Here is a 17929-nt window from a genome sequence, read left to right as displayed (position 1 = left end):
TCATCTATTAGTCTCTGCAATCAGAAACCTTCATCAGTTGTGCCACTTTACAGCAATGATAAACACATTTCTGTGAAATAAAATAGCAGAGGTCACAAAGCTTAGCTGCAGTGGAAACATTCACGATTCAAGTTGTCCAAAGCGTGGGAGGATATTATATATCAAATGCTTTAAAGAAGCTCATAGAGTTTCATGTGCCCAGTGTTTTGTGACAGATGCTTGTGTTGTTTAATGTGCTTGAGAGCTGCTTAAACGATATTTTATGGTTATAGTCTTATCTGCAAGTGTTAGAAATTCAATTTTATTTTGCATTTTCCAACTTAATGTATCCAGGCATGTATGCAAACCGTGAGGTCACGACTTCGACAGATGGAACATTTTAATGGGACTTGTTATGATTTGATTTAGACATCCAAAAAGAAACTTTCTATCAAATTAATTGGTTGCATTAGTAAGTGGCACAACAGTAACATATCAGTTTAAACGTGAATTTTTCTTTGCATGTTAGGCAGCCTATATTCTACCGTTCAAAGGTTTGTGTTTGTTTGGAAATGTTTTTGAAAGAAGTCTCTTATGTTCACCAAGGCTGTATTTATTTAATCAAAAAACGGTAACATTGTGAAATATTACAATTTCTAATAACTGTTATTTTTTGTTGTAAAATATTTCAAAATGTACAAACCCGATTCCAAAAAAGTTGGGACGCTGTACAAATTGTGAATAAAAACAGAATGCAATGATGTGAAAGTTTCAAATTTCAATATTTTATTCAGAATACAACATAGATGACATATCAAATGTTTAAACTGAGAAAATGTATCATTTTAAATTTCATGGCATCAACACATCTCAAAAAAGTTGGGACAAGGCCATGTTTACCACTGTGTGGCATCCCCTCTTCTTTTTATAACAGTCTGCAAACGTCTGGGGACTGAGGAGACAAGTTGCTCAAGTTTAGGAATAGGAATGTTGTCCTATTCTTGTCTAATACAGGCTTCTAGTTGCTCAACTGTCTTCTTTGTCACATCTTCCTCTTTATGATGCGCCAAATGTTTTCTATGGGTGAAAGTTCTGGACTGCAGGCTGTCCATTTCAGTACCTGGATCCTTCTTCTGTGCAGCCATGATGCAGTATGTGGTCTGACATTGTCATGTTGGAAATTGCAAGGTCTTCCCTGAAAGAGACGACGTCTGGATGGGAGCATATGTTGTTCTAGAACTTGGATATACCTTTCTGCATTGATGGTGCCTTTCCAGATGTGTAAGCTGCCCATGCCACACACACTCATGCAACCCCATACCATCAGAGATGCAGGCTTCTGAACTGAGCGCTGATAACAACTTGGGTTGTCCTTGTCCTCTTTAGTCCGGATGACATGGCATCCCAGTTTTCCAAAATTAACTTCAAATTTTGATTTGTCTGACCACAGAACAGTTTTCCACTTTGCCACAGTCCATTTTAAATGAGCCTCGGCCCAGAGAAAACGCCTGCGCTTCTGGATCATGTTTAGATATGGCTTATTTTTTGACCTATAGAGTTTTAGCCGGCAACGGCGATTGGCACGGTGGATTGTGTTCACCGACAAGTTTTCTGGAAGTATTCCTGAGTCCATGTTGTGATTTCCATTACAGTAGCATTCCTGTATGTGATGCAGTGCCGTCTAAGGGCCCGAAGATCACGGGCATCCAGTATGGTTTTCCGGCCTTGACCCTTAAGCACAGAGATTCTCTGAATCTTTGGATGATATTATGCACTGTAGATGATGATAACTTCAAACTCTTTGCAGTTTTTCTCTGAGAAACTCCTTTCTGATATTGCGCCACTATTTTTCGCCGCAGCATTGGGGGAATTGGTGATCGTCTACCCATCTTGACTTCTGAGAGACACTGCCACTCTGAGAGGCTCTTTTTATACCTTCCTGTCCCAACTTTTTTGGAATGTGTAGCTCTCATGAAATCCAAAATGAGCCAATATTTAGCATGACATTTCAAAATGTTTCACTTTCAACATTTGATATGTTATCTATATTCTATTGTGAATAAAATATAAGTTTGAGATTTGTAAATTATTGCATTCCTTTTTTATTCACAATTTGTACAGTGTCCCAACTTTTTTGGAATCGGGTTTGTAATTTATTCCTGTGATCACAGCTTAATTTTCAGCTTCGTTACTCCAGTCTTCAGTGTCACATGATCCTTCAGAAATCATTCTAATATGCTGATTTGCTGCTCAAGAAACATTATTATCACCAATGTTGTAAACAGCTGCTTAATCTTTTTGTGCAAATTGTGATATGTATTTTTCAGTATTCTTTGATGAATAATAAGGTTAAAACAATAGAAGTATTTTGTAACATTATGAATGTCTTTAATGTCATTTTTGTTCAATTTAATTCATCCTTGTCTTCTAAACGAAACCTTACAGAGCCCAAACATTTCTCATCGTCCATTATGAGTTTATCATTATCAGTGTTCTGTTATAATTATCAGGTCACACTTTAGATTAGGGTCCAATTCTCTCTGTTAACTAACTATTAACTATGACTTTTGCCTCAATAAACTCCTTATTACTGCTTATTAATAGTTATTAAGGTAGTTGTTAAGTTTAGGTATTGGGTAGTATTAAGGGATGTAGAATATGGTCATGCAGAATAAGGCATTAATATGTGCTTAATAAATACTAATAAACAGCCAACATCCTAGTAATATGCATGCTAATAAACAACTAGTTAATAGTGAGAAACTAATTGGTGAACTAAAGTATTACCAGTTATCATGTCCTCTCTTTGTCTGTAGGTAAGGATGCCCAGGCCATGAACAGGCAGTACAGCCGTAAGATCTCTGAGCTGGAAGCCGAGGCGGAGCAGGCCCGTGCGGAGCTCACAGAGGCACAAAAGCAGCTGCAGGACCTGGAGGTTCAGGGCAGCCGTGACGCTGCTGACCGCTCTAAAGCTCAGGAGTGCAGGAGGAAAATTGCAGCTGCACAGAGCAAAGTTCAGGTCTGTGTCTGGCAGCTTTGCCTTGCCGAAAGGCATCATTATGGAAATCCCTTTTGAGTGGCGTTTCTCTATAAAGGTTTTAGGGTTGTCACAATACCAAAATTTTAGTATTTCGATTCTACAGCATAAACTGAAACAGTACATAGTACAATAATAAAATGAGAATTAGCGATGCACCGAAATGAAAATTCTGGGCTGAAATTGAAAATTCTGGATGTACTTGGCCGAAAACCAAAAGTGAAATTCAATAAATTTAATGATAGTGAATTTTAAAAATACAAGCCAATAAAATAAATATATATAAAGATGAAATACACTAATTACAGACATAGATAAGGTAAGTAAAGTATAAGTGTAGTGTATTCAGTTACAGACATGTAATAATTAGGCCTATATGTAAAATAACATTAAAGTATTCACTGTATAAATTAAATATACATTAATCTTTGTTAAAGCTGTGTTTTGTTGTTTGATTAACATTAAAGGTGCCCTAGAATCAGAATTTGAATTTACCTCGGCATAGTTGAATAACAAGAGTTCAGTACATGGAAAAGACATACATTGAGTTTCAAACCCCATTGTTTCCTCCTTCTTATGTAAATCTCCTTTGTTTAAAAGACTTCCGGAAAACACTCGGATCTCAACATAACACCGACTGTTACGTAACAGTCGGGATCATTAATATGTATGACCCCAATATTTGCATAATGCCAGCCCATTCGACGCATTAGACAAGGAAAGGCAGTATTAACGGCTGGATCAGTGCACAGACAAGGTAAGCAAACAAGAACAACAGCGAAAAATGGCAGATGGAGCAATAATAACTCACATGATCCATGATATCATGATATTTTTAGTGATATTTGTAAATTGTCTTTCTAAATGTTTCATTAGCATGTTGCTAATATACTGTTAAATGAGGTTAAAGTTACCATCGTTTCTTACTGTATTCACGGAGACGAGAGTCGTTGCTATTTTCATTTTTAAACACTTGCAGTCTGTATAATGCATAAACACAACTTCATTCTTTATAAATCTCTCCAACAGTGTGTAATGTTAGCTTCAGCCACAGAGCATAGCCTCAAACTCACACAGAATCAAACGTAACCATCTAAATAAATACATTACTCACATAATTAGAAGCATGCATACAGCATGCATGACGAACATCTTGTAAAGATCCATTTGAGGGTTATATTAGCTGTGTGAACTTTGTTTATGCGATGTATAGATAGTCGAGAGCTCGTGGGGCAGAGGGAGCGCATCTCTTAAAGGGGCCGTGCTGAAAAAATCAGTGCATAGTTAATGATGCCCCAAAATAGGCAGTTAAAAAAATTAATAAAAAAAAATCTATGGGGTATTTTGAGCTGAAACTTCACAGACACATTCAGGGGACACCTTAGACTTATATTACATCTTGTAAAAAAGCAATCTAGGGCACCTTTAATCACTGAGCAGCAGGTATTTATAGGTTGCTGTCACATTAAGACCGAATGCACGGATCCAGTATAATGATACACATCCAATTTCCTTCTCAATTCTACGCTCACTTAAAACATAACCGACTGTGTTTACAAGAACACTTGCCGAGACTGGTGTTTTGACATATTTTTGTGTGTATGTGTCCATTCAAGCGCATGGATTCTTCTTTTGCAGTTATCATGGCGTGATGTGATACTCCGATCAACATTCTGCTCTATGCTACGGTTAGGCACGCATGTGTTTAGTGGATTAATTGCTAAGTTTCACCATGAATGCGGTACTCGCGTGATGTTATCTGTGCACACAGCACATCCGAACACACCTGAAGGTCATGCACACAGAGTGGCATGTTTCAGATAGCTCGCAAACAGCGAATTGATTCTTCTTTTGATTCTTCTTTTCAAAAGTAAAACTTGAGCGTTCAACACTGAGGCCCTGTTTCCACCTGGTATTAAAATGCATTTTTGTCGATTGGATCACAAGTGGATGACACTAAATACCGGTGTAAAACATTTTGAGCTTGTCCACTTTCGACCACTTCCAGAGGTAGTTGAAAACACATTCGACCGGATTTCTTTCTTAATGGGAATGCTCATGTGGTCGAATGTGTTCAAACGGCCACAAAAGACCGTCTACTCTCCATCTACTGACCTAACGCGAAAACATTATGGGAAGAGCTCTAGCCAGATGGGAGTTAAACTTTGTCGGCTAAAGACCCAAGTTTGGTTTGAAGATGAAAAATGTGCCAAGCACAATGTTCTCTCACCATTCCTGATTTCTAACACACAGTATCAGCACGGTCTTGTGGTTGTTAGAGCAGTAGCGAAAGCTGATGCTCTCCGTATGTTTTTCCATTGTCTCCAGTCATTCATAAGTAAATTGTGTGAGCTTATTTTGTCCATTATATCGAAAGATCTGAAAAAACCCATACATTTACTCTCCCAAAGATCCTCCCCTCGCAAAAATCAGGACAGAAGTGGTTGAAAATGGACAAAAGAGACGGATTAGAACACCAGGGGTAAACGGGAATGTGTCTCCCTCGTCAACTTGTGATCTGATCAAGCAAAACACATCTTAATACCAGGTGTAACCAGGGCCTGAGGGGCGGGGCGGCATATATTTTTGCCTCATATTTTCTGCTGTTTTTCTCTTTCGGCCAAAAACCCAAAAAGCCATTTTCTGCGGCTGAAATTTTGGTGCATCCCTAAATGAGAAGACACAAATTACAAACAATAGAAAAAAGATACAAATATTTTATATATAAATGGTATATATTAAGTATTACAATCAGAACATTCTAAAATTGAAACCAAATGTAAAATAAAATGACTCATAGTGTGCAAATATTTATTAAAATTGCAACATTCTAATGAAGTTATCATGTTTGAGGAACCTTTGAATAATATAACGGGAGCATTAAGAAATGTTCCTATATCAGTAAATATTTGCAAGCTACAGCAATTCATCATTGTTATTCTGTAGATTCTGCTAATACAAATTCAGTACAAAACTATATTCTTTCTGGAAATAAATGTAAAGATAGTTCTGCACATGTGCTGAACTGCCTTCAGGTGTTGAAGCAGAAGCAGCGGGACACTGCGCAGCTGGCCTCCCTGTCTGCACAGAGCGAGCGGCGTGTGCAGGAACTCGAGAGGAACGTGCAGAACATGAAGCAGCAGCAGGACCTTCTGCAGCGCCGCCTGCGAGAGGAGAGCCAGCAGAAGAGACGGCTGGAGAGTGAGATGCAGAAAGGAAAGCACAGAGTCAAGGTGAGCCGACCCACTGTGCGAATGACCTCAGTGTTGTGTTTGGCACAGGTGGGGAACGGAGCCTGGGAGAAATCAAGAGTGTAGATGGAATTTAAAGTGAAGTGTGTAATTTATGCTACTCTAGCAGTGGAATTGCAGAAATTATTATTTCTAGACAGAGGCTGTGTTTTTTCTTTATAAAATATAAAATGCACAAACTACAAAGGTTTAGGGTTCAGTAAGATTTTTCTTTTAAGTGACAGTGACATCAGAAGTGACAGTAAAAACATTGATAATGTTATTAAGATTTTTTGGTAACACTTTACAATAAGGTCTCATTTGTTAACATTAGTTGATGCATTAACTAACATGAACTAACAATAAGTAATATATTTTCACACGATATATTGACCTCTGTTAGTGTTAGTTAATAAAGATGACCATGTTTATATCAGTTCGCAGATACAACTTTTGGTCTTAAAATGTATTTGTAAATGTTCAGGTTATCATTAACAAAGATGTAGAAATATTGTTAACTGTTAGTTCATGTTAACTAGTCTAGTTAACTAATACTAACAAATTAAACCTTAAAGGTGCCATTGAACGTTTTTTTACAAGATGTAATAGAAGTCTAAGGTGTCCCCTGAATGTGTCTGTGAAGTTGCAGCTCAAAATACCCCATAGATTTTTTTTTTTATTAATTTTTTTAACCGCCCACGGAGCTCGCGCTTGCCTTAAACAGTGCATAAACAAAGTTCACACAGCTAATATAACCCTCAAAATGGATCTTTACAAAGTGTTCGTCATGCATACTGCATGCATGCGTCGGATCATGGGAGTATAGTATTTATTTGGATGTTTACATTTGATTCTGAATGAGTTTGAGGCTATGCTCCGTGGCTAATGGCTAATGCTACACTGTTGGAGAGATTTATAAAGAATGAAGTTGTGTTTATGAATTATACAGACTGCAAGTGTTTAAAAATGATAATAGCGACGGCTCTTGTCTCCGTGAATACAGTAATAAACGATGGTAACTTTAACCACATTTAACAGTACATTAGCAACACGTTAACGAAACATTTAGAAAGACAATTTACAAATATCACTAAAAATATCATGTTATCGTGGATCATGTCAGTTATTATCGCTCCATCTGCCATTTTTCACTATTGTCCTTGCTTGCTTACCTAGTCTGATGATTCAGCTGTGCACAGATCCAGACGTTAATACTGGCTGCCCTTGTGTAATGCCTTGAACATGAGCTGGCATATGCAAATATTGGGGGCGTAGACCCCGACTGTTACGTAACAGTCGGTGTTATGTTGAGATTCGCCTGTTCTTTTTTGAGCTGCAAATCATCATATTAGAATGATTTCTGAAGGATCATGTGACACTGAAGACTGGAGTAATGATGCTGAAAATTCAGCTTTGATCACAGGAATAAATTACATATTAAAAAATATTAAAGTGCCACTATTATGCTGTTCTGACTATTACCTTTCATGCAGTGTGTAATGTAACTGTCTGTGAATGTAAATGATCTGCAAAGTTGTGAAGTCAAAAGTGCACAATAAATAAAGTTATTGTCTCTCAAAAGAAAGAATCAACTCCTAAACGAGTCATCAGGAATTCAAATCCATGACCGCTACACATCACTATGTAGACACATTCGCCTAATGCCCGCCTCTGTTTTACATTACATTACTTGAACTGCCCTAATTGAATTATTAGAAAATAATGCGCTCCCGAAGAGGTAATGCAGCCATGACATGAACCGGGTCCTCGGATGTGCATTATTTTCAGAGTCAATTATTCCACTTATACTACAGTTACCACACCTCATGACACTATTCAGATGTTGTATTTCAAGACATTTCAGGTTTTTGTCCTTAAAACACTCTTGTGTGTGGGACTAATTTCTTACTCATCTCATCTCAAGCCTTCATTGCTAATTCCATCTGTTTGAGTGAGAGAGAGCGGGAGAACGAGAGTATGTGCTTTCAGGACATAATAATACGTAATATTGTTGCAAAAAACATGGAAGTAATTTGTCGTTTTTACTTGTTTACTATATTTATTTGCTTGGTCGGTGTAATTGTGGGTTTTGTTTCTTTTGCGGTTGTAGGCTGTAAGGACCCTTTGAAATAGCTAAAATCATTTGGCGAAGTGATATGGAACTGTAATGCGGTCAGAACTACTTTAGCCGTGCGTTTCCCTGAAAATAATATCACATCTTAGAATGTTCCTCAACCAATCAGATTCAAGCATTCAACAGCCCTGTAGTATAAGAGAAAACTAAAGTATTTTTTGACCTTGCATGCATTTAAACCTGTTGTTGTAGACTCCCAAAACAATATTAGGAACCTTCAAAATGGCATAATTGGGGCACTTTAAAACAGTCATTTTAAATTGAAATAATATTTCACAATATCACTGTTTTTATTGTAATTGTTTGTCAAATGGATGCAGCCTGAATGAGACTTCGTTCAAAGACATTCATCTTACCAGCCCCAAACTTTCAAACGGTGCTGTATAAAATCTAAACATAAAATGTGATTGCATTTTCTTCATGAAATATAAAAAATTATGCTATTTTTCTGTCTTGTTCACTTCAGATCACGCCTTTCATTGTGTGGTGCCACTGCTATTGCAGCAATTACACATTTAATGGTCTTTTTTTTTTCTTCTTCTTCTTCTTCTTCTTTTTTTTTTTTTTGGAGTGTTCATCGCAGGTTTTTTCAGTTCAGTTCTGTAAGGGCCAGCATTAGTCATTTTTGTTTCTGTATTCTGAACAATAATAATCTACAGAGAAACCTCAGCCTCCCAGCTATTCTTGTTGTTCAATAGAGAATGATTTACCAAACAGCCTCTTTCTCTTTCTCAAAGGAGCTGGAGATAAAGAACGAACAGCAGCAGAAAATTCTGAGGATTAAGACGGAGGAAATCGCTGCCTTCCAGCGACAGAGGAGAAGTGGAAGTAACGGCTCGGTCGTATCACTAGAGGAACAGCAGGTGGGTTCAGACAGAAAAATGAAATCGTGCTCTTTTCATCAAACCCATTCCACAGCTATTACCCAGCAATAAAATATTATTTTTAGATCTGTTTACTCAGACATGGTGTTTAATGGTTTGACTGACGTTTGAATATTGTTTCCTTGTGGTTGAGGGTATATTTCAGTAGCTTGTTTCAACTTGTTCAGAGTTGAGTTTGTTGCTCAAATTCCTCTCAGCCTGTTATTGGTACAGGTTTTATGTTATTTCCCTGCATTTGCTATTTCCAAGGTCATGGTTGTGGGTTTGATTTCTGGGGAATTAACATATAGTTAAAATGTAAACTTTGAATGCAGTTCAACTTTGGATAAAAGCGTCTAATGCAAAACTTATTTTATTATTTGTCTTAGTTTCCGAAGCATGCATTTAATATATAAGGGTCATTGACGAATAAGGTTTGCAAATAAACATAATGGAGATATAATTAATTTTGAAGTTTTATTAAGTGTTAACAATGAGATTGTGGTTTTTATAATCAATTAACACTGCTTTTGTCATTTTTTACAAGATGGACAAAATTTGTCACCAAAAAAGTCATTTGGTTTAACCAAAATTTCGGTTTTACCGAATGACACTTTTGGTTATACCAAATGACGATATTTTCAAAATTATTCAAGATTAAATATTTTATCGTTTTTAATTATTCAAGATTAAATATTTTAGCGTTTTTAAAATATTACAACGTTTTCCATGTTTTATAGCAGTTGTACCGGATGACCTGATGTTTCGGGACATGAATATGATCAAGTGAAAACATGAATTTTTCGAATAGTTAAGAGAGAGTTAGTTACTTTGCTTCACGACCATGTGGTCCTTTGCAGGTGTCTGAATGATGTCACATCCTGTCACATGGGTTACTCCGAATGACATCAATGAAATTAATTTTTCCGGAATTTTTTTCTCATAACAAAGCAACAAATTCTACACACAATTTTATTACCATTTTGCACTATGTTGATATATGATGTTTTAAAATCATGCCAGAATAAAAATATATACATTTATTACATTTAAAGATATTTTATTAACAAAGGAAATGGCTGTATTGGCCTTTAGACGGTTAAACCGAATGAGCTTTTGACACTTTATTTATATGTAGCAAAATATAATTAAAACCTTTTGGATTCAATAAAAGAGATTTAGTTGTACTACCTTACATACTTTGGATGTCATATCTTTGTTTTTTATTATTATTATTATTATTAAGGCCTTTGGACAAAAAAAATGACCCGTCACGTCATAAATAATTACATTCAAAATATCTGTGGTTGAGCAGAAGATAGAGGACCAAAAACGCTGGCTTGATGAGGAAATGGAGAAGGTTCTGGATCAACGGCGTGGTCTTGATGACCTGGAAGGAGAGCTGACCAAGAGAGAGGAGATCTTAGCCAAAAAAGAGGCCTTGCTCTTGGAACGCAGTGGCCTGGAATCCAAAAAGCTTCGCTCTAGTCAGGTCTGTATACATTTTGTGGCTTTGCTTCGTTCCGTCATCCACCTCCATTATGAGTCTTTAAAAGTTGGTGTTGGTCTATTTTCTCTGCAGGCTCTCAGTAAAGACCTGATGACCTTATCGAACCGAATCGAGTCTCTGGAACGGGAGCTCACTGAGAGGAATGGACTGCTGCGTAGTAGCAGCGCTCAGGACTCTCAGCAGATCAGACAGGAGATCTCCAACCTCCGGCAGGAGAAGGAGCTGCTCCTCAAACAAAGGGTGGAGCTGGATGACAAACTGAGACAGGGCAACCTGCTCTCTCCTGAGGTGGAAATCACTTTGATTTTCAGAATTTTAGAAGTCGTAAATTTCAGAGTCAGTATTGCTTGAATGCATTAGAATTTTGACATTCCCATCCATATTTGTTTGCAATGCATCATTTTATAATTCAACTTCTGGAATTAAATTATCCATATAAACTTATGCTTTAGAATTTTAGAATTTGTAAACTTTTTGAATTCTTAAAAGTTTTAAGAATTCTAAAATTTCAACTTCTGAAATTAGAATGTCTTAGCCAATTTTGTGTTTTAGAATTTTAAAATTCTTAAACTTAGAATTCTTAAGGTTTCAGAATTCTAAAATTCAACTTCTGACATTTAAAATGTATTAGACAAATTTATGCTGTAGAATTTTAAGAATTCTAAAATTTTAACTTCTGTAATTAGAATGTCCTAGCCAAATTTAGGCTTTAAAATTTTAGAATCCTTAAACTTTTAGAATTCTTAAACGTTTTAAGAATTCTAAAATTTCAGCTTCTGAAAGTATGTCTTAGCCAAATTTTAGAATTAAAATTTTAACTTATGAAATTTGAATATCCGTCCAAATTTATGCTTTAGAATTTTACAATTCTTAAATGTCTTAAGAATTCTAAAATTTTAACTTCTGTAATTAGAATGTCATAGCCAAATTATGTTTTAGAATTTTTAAACTTAGAATTCTTAAATGTTTTAAGATTTCTAAAATTTCAACTTCTGTAATTATAATATCCATCAAAATGTATGCTTTAGAATTTTAGAATTCTTAGATGTTTTAAGAATTCTAAAAATTTTACTTTCTCTTATTAAAATGTCATAGCCAAATTTATGCTTTAGAATTTTAGAATTCTAAACGTTTGGCTTGAAAACTTCCAAACCAACCTTGTTTTGCATGATGTGCCTAAAACATTTATTAAAGCTGCCCTGTCCTCTGTTAAACATCAGGAAGAACGAACACTGTTCCAGTTGGACGAGGCCATTGAGGCTCTGGATGCTGCTATCGAGTACAAAAACGAGGCGATCACCCAGAGGCAGAGGCAGCTGCGGGCGTCAGGGAGCATGCTAACCCAGTGGGAGATGAACCTGATGGCCAAACTCACATACCTGTCCGCCTCTGAAACTAGAGCTCTGCTTTGTAAATACTTCGATAAGGTCAGATGGCATCTGAGTTTCCTTTCATTAATCTCGTTCGTGAAGTTATAGGCTGACACTTCAGTGTACTTGTTTGTGGTGGTGAGTTTTATTCGAAGAGGTGTGATCTATTATTGTTTCAGTTGGCAGACCATCGCAATGCAGCACCAGATCTCTGTTAAACAATAACAACACTTGCACGTCCGTGTTTATCACAGCCACACGTTAGCTTCTAGCCTGTTTGGTCACGTTTTCTCACATTATTTTTATAGTCACGCTTCCTTTTAATATAACTTATACGTTTAGCTCTTTTAGCACATTAGGTAAAGGCGAAGACTTGTGTAATTGTGTGATTTTGGAACGGCATGTATTGTGAATGCGCTTTACAAAGAAATTGAAATATTTGTTTATTTGCTTGACCTGCCACTAAGTATATGACTGATAGAATGTGTTGTGTGTGTTGAAAAGGTTGTGTGTCTTCGTGAGGAAGAGCGGAGGCTGCAGCTTGCTCTAGCTGAGCTGGAGCTGAGAGTCGAGGAGCAGCAGAACTTGGTTGGGTGGTTGGAAGCAGCTCTGGAAAGACAGCAGCTCGAGGCGGATCGCAGACTCACCCAGCAGCAGAAAGAACATGAGAGAAACATCCAGCTGCTGCTGCAGCAGTGCCGAGGTTCGAGTCTTCATCCACATAAACACAGACTCAAGCACATTCACTCGATTTATCCTTGGTTTATGCTTCATTATCCTTGGTTATAGAACATCTAATTTACTGCAAAACAACTCTGGAGAATGTATCTCTGGTTTGTTTATAGCAGCTATAGAAATGCTGGAGTTAGAAATTAGGCACTACTATCCACAAACTTACATTATGAGCAACTAAAGTGAATGTATTGGCAATTTATTGTGTTTCCAGAGCAAATGGATGAGGGTCTGGCTGGTAGACAGCGGCAGTATGAGGGCTTGATCCACAACCTCAGCAAAGAGCTGAACTTCTGCAAAATAGCAAATCAGGAGCTGAACATCAAACTGAGGGAAATGTGTGGCCCTGTAAATCACGCTGGAGAACAAAGCAAAGGTGAGAACTGCTCAGTAACAATGTTAATTTTCATGTTTTGGGTCATTTTTTTATTTTATTTTTTTCAGTCTTCCCACTTTTGTATTATGCAAGTAAACACAGTTTCTAAGTTAAATTCATAGAGCATGCTTTTAAAATAAATGTATAAAATGAGTTAACTGTTTCTTTCTTCACTGAGAAGTAAATATTAGGTTTTAACTGAAAACTGAGCACAAACTGTAATTTTTTTATTTTTAATAAATTTGCAAAGATTTCAATTCATATTTATTTGTATAGAGAGTATGCACCGTCGACCATTATGACTGCAGTTACGCCCACTGAGTGGCAGCATTGGTTTTCAGCGTGAATGTCGTGAAAAACACACAAAACACTTCCAAAACGGGAAAGAGCTTTGTGATTGACTGTACAAATAGCTTTGACACAAAATCTGAGGTATATTTTTAGACTGCTGAATGCTACAGAAAAAAAGAAGCAAATGGATCACTGCAATTCACAGAAACAACTGGACTCCAACAGAGAAACATGGATTTGCAGTTATCGTTTTGTGTCAAAATGTTGGATTTTGGGGTCAAATCATACCCTATATATTGTATTGTTATATATTGTGTTCAACTCATCAATTAAATATTTACCATCTTATATTCTGCATAATTGGGTGTTTTTAAATAAACACTGACAAAAACTATACAATTTTTAGTGCTGGACGATATGACGATATAACATTGATATAAGTGTTCACTCCGATTTAGACCTACCTATATTGTATTTATATAAACTAACAGGTGCCGTGATGAAGAGATAATCAGAGTTATTCACTTCTCCTGTTAGTGCTCATAATGTTATGCCTGATCGGTGTATATTGGATCGGACAGTAATGTCGCACCACACGAGTGTAACTGTTTTTATTACATGGTCACTATTGCTTTGTCTGCTATTACAGATTGTTTGATATGTACCGGGTATTCATGCATTTTTAAGTGATCTCTCCACCAAAACTCCTGTTATAAATCTCTAACTGTATTTACATCGTGTTTGCACTGTTAGTAATGATAGAAGCGTTTGCAGAAACCAAGTTCCAAAGACATGATCACTGCCATCAATCGGCTACAGTGCTCATCGCTTCAAGCTTTCATGCAACGGAAGTAGAACTAATCATAGTGCTATAAGCAACACTTTTCACGATTAGTTAATCTTGACAGCTGTAATTGTAAAAACATGGTAAAGTTTTCGCAGTGGGGGTTCAATCCCTAACTGCCTGGCTGGCAGCACCAGTTCCACATGTAAGACTTGTTTCATATGCAAACATGTCAGCCAATCACAGAAGTGGGCGTTTACACTGAAGTCTCACAGCAGACACGCCTCTTCAAACGGAGTGTTCAGACCAGAGTAGGAAAAATGCCTTTTATTTCTAAATTAAAGTGTTTGTTCACCCAAAAATGAAAATAATGTAATTTATTACTCGCCCTCATGTCGTTCCACACCCGTAAGACTTTCGTTAATCTTCCGAACACAAATTAAGATATTTTTGATGAAATCCGATGGCTCGGTGAGACATGCATAGCCAGCAGTGACATTTCGAATCATGATTCGGATCGCGTGTCAAACCGCCAAACTGCTGAAATCACATGACTATGGCGCTCCGAACCGCTGATTTGACACGCTGATTCATTTATGCTCCGAAGCTTCCTGAAGCAGTGTTTTGAAATCGGCCATCACTAAATAAGTCGTTATTTTGTTTTTTTTTGGCGCACCAAAAATATTTTTGACGCTTTATAATATTAATATTGAACCACTGAACTCACATGAACTGATTTAAATATGTTTTTAGTACATTAATGGATCTTGAGAGAGGAAATGTCATTGCTGGCTATGCAGGCCTCACTGAGCCATCAGATTTCAACAAAAATATCTTAACTTGTGTTCTGTAGATTAACGAAGGTCTTAAGGATGTGGAACGGCATGAGGGTGAATAATAAATGACAGAATTTTCATTTTTGGGTGAACTAATCCTTTAAGACCTTTTATTTTTTTTATTTAAAAATCATACTAACATTATAAGTTTACCTCAGGAAACACTTTGAAATAATAAAAAAAAATGCAGTTCATGACCCCTTTCAAGGAAACATTCATCTAAAAACATTTATTTTTTTTACTTGTACTGTTTTATCTTGGTGTTCTGACCTATTATTTCCTTTTTTCAATGAAATGCAAAAAATCTTAGGCGGAATGTCTGAGTTTTATTTTTTTGAATTTTATACTATCAAAGCTCAAAAAAAAAAAAACATGATTAAGAGTTGTCCATATGATTTGTATGATTATATTCAAGTCTTCTGAAGTCCATCTGTTTCAGTCTTCTATCTGTTTCACTGTGTAATTTTAAGCCGTTATCCACAGAGAGTTCAAAGATCTCTTTTGTGCTTGTTTAGTTATAAAATGGTGCCTTAGACAAAAATTATGACGGGTTTGCAGGTTTCTGACATTCTTGTCAAAAACACTATTGGCCATGTTGTGATAAATTGCAATGCATTTGAAAATGCTGACTGCAAATCTGTGTTTCATTGAGTAAAGAAAGTAACATGGGGCTGGAACCACAATCTAATCTGTTTATTATTATTGACTTCTGAATGTTTTTTACACCTTTCCTCAGGTCCAAATTGTGATAGTCGGCTTTCAGGTGGGGTCCAGGGCAGAGTTACTGAAGATCCCAAGTCTTTCCTCGAGGCAGAGCGGGTCCAGAAGTCAAGAGAAGAGATGCGAGAGCTGGTGAATGCCCCCCTTCCGCCGACATGGAGGCGCTCTTCACTCCCCACGGAGGACCAGTACAGCATGGAGGAGCTCAGGCAGAGAGCAGCTTGTGAACTGCCAAATAACAGAGTAATTCAGCCTGGTATGAACGCCACACACTGGAGTGGGACAGCCTCCCTGTCCCTCACAAGACCACGGAGAGAGTTACGGAGATCGAGCCTCAACACAGGACCACTTTATTCCAATTCAGCAATAATCGATGTTCGGAAAAACCCAGTGTAGTAAAGAGCTTTGTACAGTTAATATCTTCAGTATTGTTCCAGTAATCCACGGTTTTCAGAATACTGCATCTCAGATTTTTTTTGTTGCAAAACAATTCTGATTGATTGTTTACTTGTACTTTGTCAGTTATCACTTATCTTTGAAATGTACTTTTGATGCATTCAGTCACATTTCAAGCACTTTTTATGGAACTGTTGCAGGTTTCTGACACTCCTGACATTTTTAGTGCATGTAGAAGGCTTTTTCTTTCATAAATAATTAAAAATAAAAACTGTTTCCTTGACAGGAAAAAAAACAGAAAAACAAAAAAAACAAAAAAAAATATAGCTGCGAGCAGCGATGGCGGGCCCAAGCCCGGTGGCACCGCCACCCCGGTGGCTTCAGGGCAACTGTGCACAGCGGGCAATAGGCACTTAAAACGGTTAAACATCAAAGGACTATGTCAAATTCACTCCACATTTACTGCACTACAAGGTGCCACTATAGAGCCCCTCCTCCCTGCCCATTTTCAAAGGATTACATGTGCCAAGTTTTAACATTATTCTGATGAATTTTGAAGCAAATCAGGTAAAAATAAGAGGGTGATCTCAATGTATGCTGAAAGTGACACATTTTCTGCTTCCAGTTGGTGGCGCTATGACTTTGAATCACAATAGTCACATCCATGTGATCAGCCTTGTACAACGAAGACTAAGCCGAAGTTTCATCAAAATCAATTAATGTATGCAGGAGTTAAAACACTTTGTTTCCCTTTTCTTGCCATAAATTCGTTGCCTCGCCACGGCCAAACCGTTTGAGATATCCAAAATCCGTTTGCAATTAAACAACTTCAATGTGTTAGCAACAAGTTAAAAAAAGCTTGGTGTAAATTGGATAAACCCTGTAGGAGTAGTAGTATAAAATTCATAGCCTGTTTTTTCAAAAAATTAACATTCAAACCAAAATAGCTGACTTCCTGTTGGTCGGAGCTAATGAATGTAAATTAGAAAATTGTCCGGCTTGATGAGAACAATATGTGTACCGAGTTTGGTGACTCTAGGAAAAACTAACCCCCCCACTTTTGTCAAAAGGTGGCGCTACTGAGCCCCTCCACCACGCCCATTTCTATGGCTTTGTCCATGTCTACTGGTTGACAATATTGATGTGTGTGTCGAGTTTCATGCAATTTGAAGCATGTTAAGTTTCATAAAGATCAATATATGTATGCAGACGTTATAACACATTTCCTGTTTCCTTTTTCTCGCCATAAATTCGTTGCCTCGCCACGGACAAACCGTTCGAGATATCAAAAATCCCCTGGCAATTTTTAATCATCAGTGTCTTGACTTCATGCTGACCGAGTTTGGTGGCGATCGGATTAATCGTCTAGGAGGAGTATATCAAATTCCAGAGCATGCGTTTTTCAAACAACCCTTAATAGCTGACTTCCTGTTGGCGTGACGTTTAACTTAGAGCACGAAAGTTGTTCGGCCCGATGAGGTCTATATGTGTACCGAGTTTCAGACTAATACGTGCAAGCGTGTTTAATATATGGACCAAATTTTCAGACCTTTTTCAAGGGGGCGCTGTTGAGCCCCCCTGCCACGCCCGGGTACCAGCTTCTGCCCGGCCCTGTTGGCCGCGGATTCCAATGTGTGTGCCAATTTTCAAGAGTTTTTGAGCATGTTAAGG

The 17929-nt window shown here is 37.2% G+C and overlaps 1 protein-coding gene across 2 annotated transcripts in view; it reads left to right on the top strand.

The window, feature by feature from the left end:
• kif7 (kinesin family member 7) overlaps positions 1-16579 on the top strand; it is a 34594-nt gene extending 18015 nt beyond the window's left edge. For both annotated transcript variants that reach the window (XM_048183725.1, XM_048183726.1), the window contains exons 11-19: positions 2796-2998; positions 6052-6249; positions 9118-9243; positions 10559-10735; positions 10826-11041; positions 11974-12180; positions 12628-12826; positions 13070-13231; positions 15879-16579. In XM_048183725.1, coding sequence (XP_048039682.1) covers positions 2796-2998; positions 6052-6249; positions 9118-9243; positions 10559-10735; positions 10826-11041; positions 11974-12180; positions 12628-12826; positions 13070-13231; positions 15879-16258 — 1868 coding nt within the window. In that variant the 3' untranslated portion in view covers positions 16259-16579. The remainder of the gene's footprint in view (positions 1-2795; positions 2999-6051; positions 6250-9117; positions 9244-10558; positions 10736-10825; positions 11042-11973; positions 12181-12627; positions 12827-13069; positions 13232-15878) is intronic.
• The last annotated feature ends 1350 nt before the right edge of the window (positions 16580-17929 follow it).

Source organism: Megalobrama amblycephala, linkage group LG3 (assembly GCF_018812025.1).
Source record: "Megalobrama amblycephala isolate DHTTF-2021 linkage group LG3, ASM1881202v1, whole genome shotgun sequence".
NCBI classification, from domain to species: domain Eukaryota; kingdom Metazoa; phylum Chordata; class Actinopteri; order Cypriniformes; family Xenocyprididae; genus Megalobrama; species Megalobrama amblycephala.
This window is presented reverse-complemented; position numbering and strand designations above follow the sequence as displayed.